At 43.7% G+C, this 17,074-nt stretch overlaps 1 protein-coding gene across 33 annotated transcripts in view; it reads right to left on the bottom strand.

Moving 5' to 3' along the window:
* Positions 1 to 6,510: 6,510 nt before the first annotated feature.
* Positions 6,511 to 17,074, bottom strand: part of TLK2 (tousled like kinase 2) — a 150,453-nt gene continuing 139,889 nt past the window's right edge. For all 33 annotated transcript variants that reach the window (XM_035300353.3, XM_078373458.1, XM_035300361.3 and 30 more), the window contains 3 exons: positions 13,548 to 13,659; positions 11,979 to 12,086; positions 6,511 to 7,781 (listed from right to left, as the gene is read on the bottom strand). In XM_035300353.3, the coding sequence (XP_035156244.1) occupies positions 7,608 to 7,781; positions 11,979 to 12,086; positions 13,548 to 13,659 (394 nt within the window). In that variant the 3' untranslated portion in view covers positions 6,511 to 7,607. The remainder of the gene's footprint in view (positions 7,782 to 11,978; positions 12,087 to 13,547; positions 13,660 to 17,074) is intronic.

Raw genomic sequence — 17,074 nt, 5'->3', positions numbered from 1 at the left:
ATCGTGTTGTAACAGAGTTTTACTTTGCCTGTGAAAACAACACAACATCCCTGCATTTTCTGAACGTCTCCATGTTTAACTGCACAAAAATGGCAACCTAAAGTGTACACTAACGTAATTAGAAGCAGGCTCACTTTGGCTAATAAATGTGTGCCCATAAACAGCTCAGCATGGGGCAGTGGGATGAGTCAGGCCCAGAGACTGGTGAGTGGGAGTTCCGGCTCTGCCATTCACCTGCCACATGTCCTCCAGCAAGTCACTTTCCTTCCCTGAGTCTTGGCGCCCTGTGAGGTGAAAGTTTTGGTGCCATTACTCACTGTGCTTAGGGTTCCTCTGGCATTGCTCTGTTCTCTGGTTCTGTGGCTCAGCAGCCTCTCCAGTCAGAGGGTGCCAGGGGAGCAGAGCACCCCAGCAGGCCAGGTCTGTGACAAAGGCTTAGGAAAGGAGAACGCAGGGCAGGGAGAATGAACTGGATGGCCAGGTAGGGTAGGAGGCTATGAAGAAAGACTTGGCCAGCCCTTGCCTGCAGCAACCAGAAGAGGCAGTGACCCCAAAGGGTTCTATATGACCTGCTCCAAGCCAGGGGAGAGGGCTGGCCAAATGTGGGGCTGGCCTGAGCAGATCTCACCCTCTCTTCTCCCTGGCTCCTGTATCTTGAATCCCCAGGGCTCCACTCAGACAATCCCTCCAAGTCCATCTGGCTACACCCTCATCTATAGCACCAAGGATCCCAGACAGGACTGGGCTAAAGAGGGAAGGAAGAGGGCAGGCTCAAGGTTCAGGAAGATCCACATTTCAAGATTTGGTTCAACCTCTCCCAAGGGTAAGGAACTCTTTTTTCCCACACCCACCTCACCAGGGAACTCACAGCTGGTCTGTCTTCTCTTGACTGGTCCACCGCATTGCAGCTCCAGCCCTCTTCACCCCTCATCCAGCCAGTTACAACCTGACAATTCTGCCTGCTTTCTCTAGGTTCTTTCCCTTCTCCCTTCTGTGGAGAACACCTAGAAGGGCTCATCCATCCCAGGAAAGCCTCTGAGTTTACATCTACTCACTTCCAACCCAAGGCCTGTATTAGAAAAGGGATCCTTAGGCCAGGTGCAGTGGCTCATGCCTGTAATCCCAACACTTTGGAAGGCGCCAAGGTGGAATGATCACTTGAGGTCAGGAGTTGGAGAACAGCCTGAGGAACACAGTGAGACCTGGTCTCTACAAAAATAAAATGAAATTGCAGTCTGATAAATATTAAGATAAGTAACAATAGTCTCCCAAGTAAGTCACTCACAAGGCGTTTAGATTCCCTATAGAAACTAAAAGGGAGCATCTTAACATACCTTCCTGCAATGTTTCCAGAAGCTTCCACCAGACGGAAAATGCCTCTATTACTACACAGATCTCAGATAAAGGGGAGCTGGGGACTGAACTCTGACCACCATTCTTTGCCACGAGCCAGACTAGTGTATAACCTCCATATATTTATTGGTTTACGATTTTGCTATCCTGAAATGTAACCCCATCTTTAAAAACTCTTGCTTGTAAGCCAGCATGGAGTTCGGGTCTTAAGCGCTAGCTGCCTGTTCTACTTGCTAGGCACCAAGCACTAAATGTGCTTTTTCCTGCTGCAAATCTCAGCATCAGTGCCTGGCTCTACTGCAGTGGGCAAGCGGGCCTCAGCTCAGTTTAGTAACAGGATCACCCTGACTCCTCTACAAGGGCTTCCCCTGACCTGGAACTGCAATGCCTCTGAGCCCGTCCCCGCACTGAGGCCGACGCCAAGCCAGGAGTCCAGGCCTCCTCTGGGCCACAGCTGTGGTTGGGCTGGCAGCTCTGAATCTTCACGATGTCATCTGGGATGCTCCCCGACCTTTCCCTCTGTCTCCCCAACTCCGGAAGGACAGGCAGGGTGAGGTTTCCTCTAGTCTCAGTACTTGAGCTTCTAAGCAAGGCCCAGTCCCTGCCAACAGCCTTCACTGATCCTGGCCCAGAGGAAGGCCAGGCTGTGCAGATGCAGAGCCTCCCCTGATCCATCCCTTCCAGCCCTGGCCTCTGGTGGAATAGAGCCTAGGCCAGGAGAGAGGGGAGCCCAAGTGCAGCCCTAACCCACAGCAGCCTCTGCCACAAGATGGCACTCATAGAATCCACCTCACCCAGTGTCCAGGCCTGCGGTCCCTTCCTCCCCAGTCACTCCTGCTCCACCCACTGCTGGTATCAAACCTTTCTTTCTAGGCCTAAGTTTTCACATGTAAAATCAGAGAGCAGCTGGGCGTAGTGGCACATGCCTGTAAAACCAACAACTCATAAGGCTGAGATGGAAGGATTGCTTAAGTCTAGGAATTCAAGATCAGCCTAAGCAACATAGTAAGAGCCCACCTCCAAAAAAACAAAAGAAAAAGAAACAAAAAATGAAAAGAAAAAAAAATCATCAAGTTGCTCCTACCTTGCATATGCCTCGGTTGTGAAACAACACAGCCGAGAAACTTCTTTGCAAAGCACAAGGGCTAGAGCCCCTTCTCTCTGCTATTGATCTCTGCTCCCTCTCCAAGCAGCCTTCAGGGTGAAAAGGCTTGGACAGCATAGGGGAAGGCTGTCGCAGCCGCAAGCCACAGCTTGCTTGCAAGGCTGAAGACAGCACAGCTCTCTAGCTGGGCACTTCCCTCCACACCCAGGAGTCAGTCAGCCAGCTGCTCTCTGACCTCCTCACCACGGGGGTCTCTGGGCCAGCGCCTCACACATGTACACACACAACCCCTCTCTGACTCCAGCCTGTCTCACACCCCTGCTGCGCTCCCTCGGCACAATAGCCCTCTTATATTCCCTGCCCCACCAGGTCCCAGACCTGCTCCCAGGCCTGCCTGTTTTCCCAGCCTCTGGCACGTTCCCCCCACCCAACCACAGAACTCAACAGTGAGCCGAGTCCCTGGCCACTCCCCGCCCCTTTAACCCTCCTCCTCCTCCTCTCCCATTGACCTCCTCTCCCCGACCCCTCCAAAGAGCTGCAGTCCAGCCCCGGGTCCCCTCACCACCCATCCAGTGGGCCAGGGTGGATTCATAAGCAGACCCAGGTCTTGGCCAGCTCTTCTTGCAGACCTGGACCCCTCAGGTAAAAGGAAAATGTTATAGTTGTTTTATGTTTTAAGAGAAGGCCAAGGGTGAGGCTTTGCCTGAAGGAGTGAATGTTTCTTGAGTGGATTGTTAGGTACTCGTGCAAGGGCTATGCTGTAGGGCCCTCCAGGTGCTCCCCATAAAGGCAGTATATATATGACATCGGTCCTAGAAGAGCCAACAGCCTTGGAGTTTTTTCTCACTGTAGAAAATAGTAGTCCTGTCTTCCACGTGGGTGAGTTCAGAAGAGGCCTGACAGCCACCCTCTCCAATGACCCCACACTTAATTACAGCGGCTGGCTGGCAGAAAGCTGGCAGGACTGGTACCCTTCAGTGTGCATCATGCCCAGGAGTCAGGCAGCCTACAGCTGTGTTCTCACAGCCATACCTGGAGGAGGAAACACCCTTAAGCTCCTCCCCTTCTGTTCTGGACTCAGTGGGAATGGGTGGGACCTGAGAGTGTGCATTTCTCTAAGTTCCCAGGTGAGGCTGACACTGCTGGCCACTTTCGTGGGTAGAGATGCTGCCCCCAGGCTCAGCCAGAAGCAGTCTTGGAGGCAGGGGAAAAGGAGATTGCTGACCTTGTAAGATAGAGGTTGATACTGAAACTCAAGCCAAAGTGACAGCCTCTTTCAAGGTCTGCATGCAATGAGTCAAAGGTTCTGAGCCTCCCACTAGTAAATTTGGGACTCTACTACTGGATCTTATGATCTTGTTTTAACCACATTTTTTGATTCCCCTCTTGTCAAGCCAGGCGCCTTCCGTATCTTACCTCTACTCCTTACTCCTGCAATGCAAGATCTCTCTGAAGCTTGCAGAGGTGGGATCTGAACCAAGACCTAATTTTAAAGCCTAGTCTCCTAAACTTTCTGTGATTCTGCCTTAAGAAATGAGGCATGGCTCAGGCAATTAGAATGATGAAGGGAGGAAAGGAAATAGACCTTTTTAGACAGCTGACATGTCCGGGTCTGCCACAGAAGTAGGGACATACAGCTCTTCCTGGTGAGTCTCCATCTAAAGCTGTCCATCTCAAACTCTTGAGAGCCAGTTCCTTTCCTCCTGGGCCCTGACCCCTGGATTGCTGGGCCTTCCCTATCCTGTACACTGCTGTATTCCCACCAATAAGCATCGTTCTTGGCACACTGAAGGTACCAGAGGTGTTGCATGAATCAACACATTCCCATGCCTGAATGCTCTGAGACTCAGCCCACTGCCAGGATTCTCCCATCTATACCCTAGTTGGTCAGGTCCTGGTGTGAAGCTGGAGAACTAGAGTCAAATCAAGAAAGCTGGGAAATTTACTTCTTAAAACTTATTTTAATTTCCTTCTTCCCTCCCTTACCCCATTGGGAAAAGGCTAAAACAATCTGGCTGGGTTTAATTACAAATTAAAACATACTGTCATTGTGTAAAGTAAATCAACATTGTGGCAACAAGGGACTATTCTTGGAAAAAGTAAAACCCATATTAACAAAATATGTCATGGAAGCACCCCACTTAGTGATTTCACTGGCTGCTCACAGGACTAGGAAAGGTCAACGTTCTGCATGTTCTCTGGGGCTTGTCCATGCAACAGGAAGAGGTCTTGCCCAGACTCAGCCAAGACTAGTTAGCTCCAAACAGACCCTAGACCAAAAGCAAGGGAAGAGGACATCCTTTCAGTAGTATAAGGGTAGAAAGGGTAGATTGACAGATAAAATCTTGCAGCTTCATTTAAAAGCCCACAGGGAAAAAGAAAGCAGGAAGTTACTGGGAAGGCTTAAAGAAAGATGCACGATTTTTTTCAACATTAAAAACATGTTAAGGCTGGGTGTGGTGGCTCACAGCTGTAATCACAGCACTTTGGGAGGCCGAGACAGGCAGATCACCTGAGGTTGGGAGTTCAAGACTAGCCTGACCAACATGTGGAAACCCCGTCTCTACTAAAAATACAAAATTAGCTGGGCATGGTTGCACATGCCTGTAATCCCAGCTACTTGGGAGGCGGAGAATCTCCTGAACCTGGGAGGTGGAGGTTGTGGTGAGCTGAGATTGTGCCACTGCACTCCAGCCTGGGCAACAAGAGCAAATCTTCATCTCAAACAAAAAGTTGATAAATTAAAAAATGAATAGAAATCAACTGCACCATCATTGAAGAGGAAGAAAAAAGAAACAGAACTTCATGGTTTTCAGTGAGTTTGAATGGTCTTGGCTTCATTCATGTCTTCATTATGCAGACACCATCCTTTCAGCACTGTGCTCAACCTGTGAGACCCTTTGCTTAGCAGCTTGAAGTTTTTTTTTTTTAAAGGTACTATACACACATACATAAATGCACACGTGTTTATATGCGCAAGTGTATATACATATAAGTTGTAATAAAGTAGTTTTAGAAAGCTGGGAGCATCAAGGCATCTGGGGCTGACTCCTGGCATTCAGAATTCCACAGGACGATACCTACCCGTGAACTTCTCTCTAATTTGAAACACTCCCATCTTTCCTTAAGATTGCCTGATACTGAGGAGACTGAGGCAGGTCCACAAAACAAACGAAGGTCCTGGAAAATGTGTCACCAGTGACACTGTTCACATGTGAAAGGAACACTAGTGTCCTGAGTTCTTTGAGAGCTCTCTACCCTTTCTGACTCCCCCTCCCTGTGCAGAGAACTCGCAGGCCAGAATACTAACTACATCTTTAAATATTTCTGGCTGAGCCCTCTTGCCACATATGTCAGTAACATTCCAAGCTGGCGACCACATGTTCAGGCTCTGGCTCCCTCCCTCTCTCTCTACTGAGGACTGCTCTGCTGTTTCAAGGGCACGGTGGGGCCACCCGTCTCCCATTTCAGCTCCATCTTCAGTGGATCATACATCTCAGAACAAACCAAATTAAAAAAGAAAATTGGTGCCAAAAGAATGTTCATATTTGAAATACCTATTTCTTTCTCTTTTTTTGAGACAGAGTCTTGCTCTGTCACCCAGGCTGGAATGCAGTGGAATCATCTCAGCTCACTGCAACCTTTGCCTCCTGGGTTCCAGCAATTCTCTTGCCTCAGCCTCCTGGGTAGCTGGGACTACAGGCGCCTGCCAACACGCCTGGCGAATTTTTGTATCATTAGCAGAGATGGGGTTTCCCCATGTTGGCCAGGCTGGTCTTGAACTCCTGACTTTATGATCCAACTGCTTCGACCTCCCACAGTGCTGGGATTACAGGTGTGAGCCACTGTGCCCGCCCTGAAATACCTCTCTTGGGATTGAAATATTTCTCTTGAGATAAAATTCCACTTGATGAATCTTTTAAAGTGAGCTAGACAAAGTGTGTGTGTACATGCACACACAGACACACACACACCACCACACACCCACAAAATTCAGAGGCCTGAGAGGGGAAGGTTGTTTGCTGCCAAAAGATCTAACAGAAGAAAGCTTATGTGCTGATCAAGTTTTAATAACGTGGTTAACAAGAAATGTACACCATTTAGCAAGCACACAAAGACTGTGGGTAGGAACTACTGATCCCTGGAGTGTCTGGCTCCCAAGCCCATTTTCTGCCTACCTTTGGCATAGCTTCATAGTTACTACATTCAGAGAATCCAAGAGGACTGCATGGACAGATGAACCTTTATTTAAAAAAATAGCACTTCAAATAAATTAAAAGGGACAACCGTCAAGTGTTCAAATTGTGAAGAAATAGTTGAAAACCTAGAGAGACTCCAAGCTGCAGTCTTCTAACCTCATTCTTTGTCCAATGGCAAAAACCCACACATCTCAGTACTCCCACTCAATTTTTTCCCTACTGAGAAGAGGGAAGCAATTGCAAACAGGAGACCGGACGGAGGAGAAAGCTGCATCTGATTGGAATGAATGTTGTCACGTACTTGCTAATACGGGTTTCACTTTATGCCCAAATGTATTCTTTTAAAAATAAAAAAGGGGAGAGGGAAGCTGCGTGTTTTTAAAAATTGAAATTATTTAGGGATAAAACACTAACTCTAGTGCCTTTAACGGGCAATAGCAACTTTTTTCCTCCGAAGTCAAACACCATCCCCAGCTGAGCCTTTGTGCTACAAGCTTTTCAGGAGATGTTACCTAAACTTTATTAAAAGAAAAGAACAAGTTTAAATATAGACACTGGACTAGCCCAGTCTGTATTTTCAAGTCCACATTCTTCATCTGAAGCATTGCATCAGGGACCCCCCTGAGTCTGCATGTTTTCAAGTTCACAGTACATGGAACCAGTTTTTCTTTTTAATTTTTCCTCACTCAGAGCAGCCACACACAGTGGCCGTTGACGCGGGAACCTTGAGCGGGGCCTTTCCCTATGAGGCCTGGCCGGAGCTGCCCAAGGTTTCTCTTCAATGAGAATCGATGCTGTCATGCTCTATGGATGGGAAAAAAGCAAGAAAATAAAAGCACCTGGTACAGGTTTCATCAGATCCATTCGGATTCGCTATGTTCCAAACCTGCTGCTGAATGCCATTTGTCCACTTTGTGTGTGTTGAACAGTTTGTGGCCTTGAAGTCGGTCTCAATTCGAAGAACTGTTATTGGACGCCCCAGAGGTTGATGCAATAGCAGCTCCAGCAGGGCTACTCGTAGAGACTGACTTTCGGATGTGAGGCAGCAAATAGGGGTCACAGGCCAGCTGCTGGACATCAATGCGGTCCTCCTTTCGGTAGGCCAAGCATCGTCGAATAAATGCCTGCAAAGGAGAGTTTCTTGAAGACTGAGGCATACAGTTTTGGCACCCCCAGAGGGAAGCCTGAGGCTCACTATTGGCTGCCAGGGCCCAGAGCAAGAAACCCCTAAAGAGAAGGGGCTTAAGGCCTTCCCCAGAAATCACCAGGAAGACCCAAAGAAGAAAGAGCAGCAGCACCTCTCTGCTGCCACCAGCTGCTTCCCAGAGAGAAAGGGCTGAGCCATTACTGAAGGGAGGAAATAGGAAGCATGACCTCTAAATACTGCCTGCAAAGCACTAAGACCAACAGATAAAAAGAAAGAAGAGACCGATTCTGTCTTTACTAGTTTGGATGGGAACGGTCTAACTTTCCTGGTCCTCAATCTATAAACCATAGTCTTATGTGAACTTCCTGAGGAAGTGAAAATTCTAACAGCAAACTATTACCATATGCAGTGTCAGGAGACACACAATGACTAACACTATGAAGTGTCACAGGTTATAAAATGATCTCCCTAAGGTTTTCAGGTAGTCAAGAAAAACCTGAAAAGGACTTGCAATTGCACTAACACTGTAGCCCCAAAAACGCAGTGAGAGTGGGGTTTATAAGGAATTCTAGTTGACTACCAAAATGGAGGCTATGCAGTTTCAGTTTCTGTAAGTTAGCATACAGACCCTTATATAGATGATCTGTCTTTTCCTGCTTGCTTTCTTCCTATTTTTTAGTAGTTCTACTTAGTTTCAATATAACTATTTTAAATAAATTAATTTTTAAAAATCTAAAACATCATTACAGAAAGTCCATATTTTACATTAGAGTGATAAGGATGTGATGTATTGGTACAGACAGGTTCATCAGCTCTCACAAATGTACTGCTCTGGCAAGAGATGTTGACGGGGAGGCTGTGCATGGGTGCAGCAGGCAGTATAAGGGAACTCTATACTTGCAATTTGCTGAGAGCCTAAAACTGCTCTAAAAAGCAGAGTTTATTTGAAACAAAATCTAGAAAATGAATCAAGCTGTTGATTTTCTGGTTTTCCCCCCAAGTTTGATAAACAAAATAATAATACAATGCCAATCCTGGTTTCTCAAAATCAAACTTATAGGTACTGCCTTGGTTAAAGCATTTGAAAGATAAAAACAAATACAGGCCCAGTGCCATGGCTCATGCCTGTAATCCCAGCACTTTGGGAGGCCGAAGTGGGCAGATCACTTAGGTCAAGAGTTCAAGACCAGCCTGGCCAACATGGTGAAACCCCATGTCTTAAAAAAAAAAAAAACAAATTCAAAGAAATGAACCTAACAATCCCTGGCATTTAAAAAAGAGCCTTTCTAGGTGAACGACATGAAATTGGAGTTAAACAGGCTGTCTTAGGTTAAATACTGGTCAAACTTTTTTTACTGAACTTTTTTTAGAGACAAAGTCTCGTTCTTCACCCAGGCTGGAATGTACTGACACTATCATTGCTTACTGCAGCCTCAAACTCCTGGGATCAAGTGATCCTCTACCTTAGCTTCCCAAGTAGCTAGGATGAAAAGGTGTGCCTCACCACATCCAGCTACTTTTAAACTTTTTTGTAGAGATATTTCCCAAGCTGGTCTCAAACCTGTGGCCTTAAGCAATTCTGCCACCTTATCTTCCCATAGTGCTAGGATTACAAGTGTGAGCCATGGCACTCAGCAAAGTAAACTTCATTTACCTTGAATTTTCTCTGAGGCTGCCAGTGTCAGCTCTTAAAACAGCAATCAGCTCACAGTTGCCCTGATTAACCTGCAACTGCTTTCCCTCACACTTACCCTCACCATCCTGCCTCTCTTATCATCTTCCCCTTTGCTCTATGGACCTGCTAAGCTCATTCTCGCATCTGAGCTTCTCTGCTAAAATGCTTTCCCTGGCAGTATCTTGAATAGTATGAAGGCTCCCACCTTCATCTTTGAGGCCTTCCCTAACCATGCCATCAGAAGAGAGGTTCCCCCTACTCTGATTTATTTCTTCATAACATTTGTCACCATCTGAAATATATCCACATTTTGTTTTATTGTTTTTCTCATAAATGGAATATAAATTCCTTAAGGGCAGGGAACTGGTCTGCGTGGTTCATGCTACATGTTCGGTTCCATCTCCACTACTTGAAATAGTGTCTAGTGTTTCATAGGCATTCAATAAATATTTGTTGTGGGGGGAGAGGAAGATAAGAGGGTAGGAGTTGGAGAAATACAGGAACACTGGAGACAATTCATGAAAACATTTGGAGATACTTTTGTATTCTTCATAGCAAGTCCATCTAACTGTCTCTAAAGTTTTGAAACATTTGTTCACCTATTTATTGAATAAACATAAAAATTTAACAAAAGTCACATACAGAAATAGTTTTGAAAGGAGAATTAAACATCTGTCAGACAACTTCTTTAAGTCCCCCAGTGTTGACTCTGGGTGGCAGCTGTGGTATGGGTGGTGAGAGCAGCTAGCTAGAGTAGAGAATCTGCCAAGATTCTCCACCAAGTCCTCTTAAAACTCACAACCACCCCCACACCTGCTTTTTTTGAGACAGGGTCTCACTGTGATGCCAAGGCTGGAGTGCAGTGGTGTGATCATGGCACATTACAGGTGCATACCACTGCACTAGCTACAAACACCTTTTAAGGAAGATGTTTTTGTCTTTGTTTTTAGGGATAAGGAAAAGCAGCTTAAAAGGTTTAAGTAAACTTGCCTAAAGTTTCACATCTACTTCTGAGTGCAGAGCTGACACCAAAATTAGGTCAACCAAGCTTCAAAGCTGAGACTCTCTCCAGCTCTCCCAGGACAGTTAGGAAATCAGTGTCTGCCTTAGGGATGTGTCATGGGACTTCTCCTTTGCAGATCTGATTTCTTGGTTATGCAGTACTTAAACTGTCTAACCACTGGGACAGGGAGCAATCAGTCAGGAATTATAAACAACTGCTAAAGATGTTAATTCTTACTCTGTGGCATGGCAGCTAAACCACTTGGAAAAGAGGCTCTTTCCTAACCTATGTCACACAGGTACACTGTGAGGGAGGAGCAGATCAAACACTGAAAAAAATAAATTAGACTTGTAATTGGCTGGGCACAGTGGCTCCTAGCACTTTGGAGGCCAAGGTAGGTGGATGGCTTGAGCCCAGGAGTTCAAGATCAGCCTGGGCAACATGACAAAACCCCTTCTCTACAAAAAATTAGCCAGGCGTGGTAGTGCATGCCTGTAGTCCCACTTCTCAGGAGGTTCAGGTGGAAGGATCCGCTGAGCATGGGGAGGTTGAGGCTGTGGTGAGCCGGGATAGTGCCACTGTACTCCAGACTGGGTGAGATGCTATCTCAAAACAAGTGTTTGCCCCACTGAGATTTTTATGCCTTCACCAACTGCAACAGAATTTACTGCTTACCATTTGCTTGACATTTAACCCTATAATGTTGATATAGTTTGGCTATGTTCCCACCCAAATCTCATCTTAAATTGTTGCAACCACCCCCATGATTCAGTTACCTCCTACCAGGACGCTCCCATGACACAGGAACGTCCTAGTAGGAGGTAACTGAATCATGGGGGTGGTTACCTCCACGATGTTCTCATGATAGTCAGTGAGTTCTCACAAGACCTGCTGGTTTTGTAAAGGGCTTTGCCCTCTTTGCTGAGCATTTCTCCTTCCTGCCACCGTGTGAAGAAGGATGTATTTGCCTTCCCTTCCACCATGATTGTAAGTTTCCTAAGGTCTCCCCAGCCATGCTGAACCGAGAGTCAATTAAACCTCTTTCCTTTATAAATTACCCAGTCATGAGTTTGTCTTTATTAGCAGCATGAGAACAGACTAATACAAATGCCTCAGTACTCATATAATTTCTCCTATGGTGGGCATTAGCTCCCCAAATTAATCACAATCCCCAAATACAGATGAAGCTGGGTATTCATGACATCCACACACCTGCTCTCTTTCAACTGGAGTTTGCTCTCCCTCCCTTTCTGACTCTAGAGAGCCTTTCCGGATTAAAACACACCTATCAACATTCCCTCTACAAGAACTGGGGATGGAGTGGTCGGGGTATAAGCAATATTCTGTTAAGTGTTCTTAGGAATATTAATTCATGCCTATCCTAATGTTTTTAATAACTCCTGAATTTCACGCTGAATAATATATTCACTATTACCCATATAAATAATACAGAAAGCAAAGCAGTCGTTTCTGTTGGCCAATGGGTCAGAACTTACCTTTGCTTCAGGTGTTACTACTGGCTTTGGTGGGAACTGCACTTCAGTAGCTTTAAGAATAGTATTCTCTTGTAGGATGTCTTGCTGAGACTGGTTATGGCCAAAAGGCTGTCATATAAAAACAAACAAAAAAGGTGGGCCTCTGATGAAAATTAAAGAGAAAACAATTCAATACCACAGGCAAGGAAAAGGAGAATACATCTTCTAATTTGAATTGCTGCAAGGAATTCTGGAGACAATCCCCTCTAGTGCTCTCACTTTATGGATAAGGCCGGTGAGAGCTCAGAGCATAAGTACTTGCTCACAGTTCAGCGTCCAGGTCAAGGCAGAGCAGGGACCAGAAGCAGCATCTCCTATATCCTAATGCTCTGCTAAGTTTTGCTCACAGCAAAGAAAAGGAAGATCCAGAGCAGGACCCTGCAACCTCATCTACTCTGAGGGATGCATGCCAGTGGGCCTAAGCAATATACACCTGTGCCTCAGGCCAACTCAAGAAACAGAGAAAAAGAGAAGGAAAGGAAGTGAAAACAGAGGAGTAAGGAGAGAGCAGGAACAAGAAAGAGTTGGGATTACGTAATGGCTTCATCTATGCTAAGCTGCCATTTTCTAATAAACTCTTAAAAATAAGTTCAACTCAAGTTTCTCTATACTGGTTCTACTGAGATCTCTCTCAAATAGTTATTTCTAGATAATTTCTGCCACTGTTATCAGTAGCAATTCAACATTGTCAGAGAATGTAAATAATAAAGCCCACTACTTCTCAATAGTTTCCCTGTTTTAGAGGTAAGATGAAAAAAAAAAAAGGTCAAGGAGAAGTTAAAGAGGAAGCTATAATCTGAATTAAGAACTGGTCTTGGGAATGTAATAAAAATATTAAGAATTCAAAAGAAAACTCTTATCTGGCTTATACCCACAGCCTACTGAGAAACACTGAAACATACAAACACACAAAAACAGCAACAGGAACATAAATACACAAGTGGATCCTAATTGATACATTTATAAGGCGTGTTCACAAGGAAAAACAAATATGACAATTCATTAGGTATAGTTTACCACTTGTTGAAACGATATGTCACTTTGATAGGTGGTAACAATGAATTCGTCCTGACACCATCTCCCCAGTATAGAAATATAAAGCACACTTTCATTCATAATAGGCTCAACTACTGAGATGGCTGGAGATAAAGATTCTGGGGATCTTTTTGATTCTTGGGACCCCCCCCCAGGTTCTTGGGAAGACTGTACACTTTAATAAATAAACAATTTTATGTAAATCTTTATACATACTATTAGAATAAACACATGTTCTAGATTTAATTGAGAACAGTAAAAGTACATGTTTTTAATAGCCCAGCAGAACTCACTAGGTGTCCTAAGGCTGCATTTCTGCTTACGCTTAAAGCTTGTATTATTAAGTGTGTATTTTCTTTAAACCACTACTTTCAGAATTCTACTTTGTATAACACAATAATTAACTCCAAGAGACTAATCCATATCAAGGCACTATGTATGTGTGCCACCCAAGAAAGAAATTAAGCTTCTCTGTCAATCAACCTTCTAACTTACCTTCCTTCCATAAAGACACTGATAGAAGATCACACCCACCGACCACACATCAACTTTATTTGAGATCTTTGGTGGTTCTTTCCCAACCACAAAACACTCTGGTGGTAAATACCTGGGACAGAGAAGTAATAAAAATTCTTAGAATAACAATTATATAAATCTAAGATGTACAAAAAGACAAAATATCTTGTTGAAAATAGAAATATCTAATTTTTTATTTTTATTTTTTGAGACAGTGTCTCTCTCTGTCACCCAGGCTGAGTATAGTGGCGTGATCATGGCTCACTACAGCCTCAACCTCCCAAGCTCAGGTGGTTCCCCCACCTCAGCCTCCCAGTAGCTGGGATTAAAGGGAGGCACCACCATGCCTGGCTACTTAAAAAAAAACAATTTTTTTTTGTAGAGGTGGGATCTCACTGTGTTGCCCAGGCTGGTCTCAAACTCCTGGACTCAAGTAATCCTCCCACCTCTACCTCCTAAAGTGCTGGGATTATAGATATGATCCACTACACCTGGCCAAAATATGTGAATTTTAACAGTCAACTTAGACTTATATGAAGAGTCAATGAAAAGATACTCTAGGTGGGGTTTGGTGGCTCATACTCATAATCCCAGCACTTTGGGAGGACAGGACCAGCAGATTGCTTGACCTCAAGAGTTCAAGACAAGCCTGGGGAATATGGCAAAATCCCATCTCTACTAAAAATACAAAAATTAGCTGGGCCTGGTAGCATGCCCCTGTAGTCCCAGCCACTTGGGAAGCTGAGGTGGGGGGATCACCTGAGCCTGGGGGAGGCTGATTGCAGTGAGTCAAGATCATGCCACTGCACTCCAACGACAGAGTAAGAACCCATCTGAAAATAAGAAAAGACACTCTAATGTTAGGGAGGCAGTAACGTCCCTTAAGGTATCAAAATACACTTCTCAATTTCCTGAGAGTGGTAACTATTCTCACTAGTTCCACTTCACTCACTCTCAGTCTCTTTCCCCAGAGTTGTACCTAATATAGTGTCATTCAACAAGTTTTAAAAAGGGAGTGGGGGAGACACAAAAGAAGTGCATTCCCTTTTAGGATAGCTTCATCAACAAACATTAAATATAACTAGAAATGGTATGGGTTGCATGCTGCCAAAAGGAGATGTGTCTAAAATAAGTAAATATTTTAAAAGTTCAAATGAATTCAGGACGCAGCATAGATCTCTGAGGGGAGAGGTTATCCTACCTTTTTACAGTAGCCTCTTAAGATTCCAATACATGATCAAGGGTGACAATAAAGTCCAAATTTTCAGAAGTTACTTCTTTTCAAGATGGGGTCTCACTATGTTGTCCAGGTTGCTCTGGAATTCCTGGTCTGAAGGGAATCCTCCCACCTTGGCTTCCGAAGTGGGTGGAATTTATGGGTGCACCACCCACCACACCTGGGTCAGAAGGTATTTTATATTTCCTACTTTAAGTGTGATCAGGGGCTTACTGGAAGACTAACAAACAGTGTAGCAAAGGCCAATCTAGTTGTTAGAACAACTCATTCTTCATCTAAATTCCTTCCCTCTCCACCACTGGTCTCTAAAAAAACTATTTAATATGTGATAGCCAACCACACCAAATTGTATGGTATGGAAGGTAAGTACTTCTTGTATTTAGGAAACCAAATAAATACAGCTGGAGGCTTAGCCACATCATGGCTGGAAGGCAGAATTCTGAAGATTGCAGATTGATTTCTGCAGATTTCATGCTAGCAAAATCAACTCTGTGGGAAATTCTTTATTTTAGAACCTATGCTCATCCTGAAATACAACTTAACAGCTTGAAGGGGACCACATGAATTCAGAGGCAGAAAATATTCCTTCTCTGATCCATCTCTATCAAACTTAGTTTCAGATTGATAGCCTTTCTTTCATTTCTTTTAAAAAGAATTATAATTTCATATTTTTGTTTCTTATTTATTATTAAGATACTTTTTCTTGAGACAGAGTCTCACTCTGTCACCCAAGCTGCAGTGCAGTGGTGCAACCTCGGCTTGCTGCAACCTCCACCTCCCAGGTTCAAGCGATTCTCCTGCCTCAGCCTCCTGAGTAGCTGGGACTACAGGCACCTGCCACCAAACCTAGCTAATTTTTGTATTTTTTGGTAGAAATGGGGTTTCACTATGTTGGCTGGGCTGGTCTCAAACTCCTGGATTCAAGTGATATGCCCGCCTCAGCCTCTCAAAGTGCTGGAATTAAGTGAGCCACCGCACCCAGCCAAAGAGACATTTTTGGATGATTAAGACCTTAAACTATCTTATTATTTTACAATAAAAACTTTTAGTTAAAGCACCCATTGAGAAATGAAATACCGGACTAAGAGGAAAAAAGGCAAAGAAATAAAGGAAAAAGAATTTAAAAAAAGAAGAACTCTTCCAAGAGCTAGTAAAACCTCCCTGAACCCTCATTCTCATAGTTCTTGATTTTTAATATACATAACTTAAATATTATCTCAAATAAATAACAAATATAACCTTAACTCTAAAATGACCATTTAAATGTATTTATAACTTTTTTTATGGCAGTGGCAGGGAAGAACAGGAGCTGCTGAACTCATCCAAATGCAGAAAAATAAGTTAGCAAGATTTTTTAGAATATAAAAAGCCCTGCCACTTGATAACACGTCTGGCAAATCGCTTTCTAGGTCTCAGTTTCTCCATCTGTAAGTGTATGAAATTAATTCTTCATCAAATAATACTGAAAGTAACAAGCATTCTAACTTCCTATCAAGGATTTTGGGAGGAGAGTAAAAGACTGCTCTATAATACTAAACTGTGTTAAAAAATATATAGTTGCATATTCCGTCACAATCCAAATCCCCATACAAAAAAAAACAAATTATTTTCAAGGCATAGTCTATGGGTCACTTTTTTAAAAGAAGTATTCTACGTAGAAGAGTTCTGTAACCACGAAATACTGAAAATAATTACTTATAATTTGTTATACCCTCTGGGATTATTTTTATCTGACATACTGAGGATGGTGATTATGACAATGTTTCTACCAATCTGAAGACTCTTCAAACCTTCATAGAAATCTTTAACACTTAATTTTCTCAGAAGCCGCATCTTACCTTAAATTATTAAAAATCTCAACTATGAGCTAATGTAGAAAGAACAGTAAAATGATCCCCTAAGATAAGCACCATCCAACTTCAAGAATTATCAACATGTCGCCAATCTCCACCACTTCTTCCAACAGATTACTTTGAAGCAAATCCCTAGCATCACGTAATTTTAATTTAAATTCTAATCACTGACTTTCTGTAGGTAAAAAACTACAGCAGTAACTAATTTAAATGCGAAAAAGCCTTAAAAAAAAAAAGATCAAACACAAAGCTCAAATCCAAATTCCAGTGAATTTATATAGCAGAGGTATAGACCTGTTTCCAGAATTTTCAGCAGTAGTTATTTTTATATCACTTAGTGACAGAAACACTAGCCCACAATAACCACCATAGTGAATAAACACTGTAAATGTAGCTTCTATTTTAAATCTATAATT

Source organism: Callithrix jacchus, chromosome 5 (assembly GCF_049354715.1).
Source record: "Callithrix jacchus isolate 240 chromosome 5, calJac240_pri, whole genome shotgun sequence".
Lineage (NCBI taxonomy): Eukaryota > Metazoa > Chordata > Mammalia > Primates > Cebidae > Callithrix > Callithrix jacchus.
The sequence above is the reverse complement of the archived record's forward strand: the minus strand, read 5'-3'. Positions and strand labels throughout refer to the sequence as shown.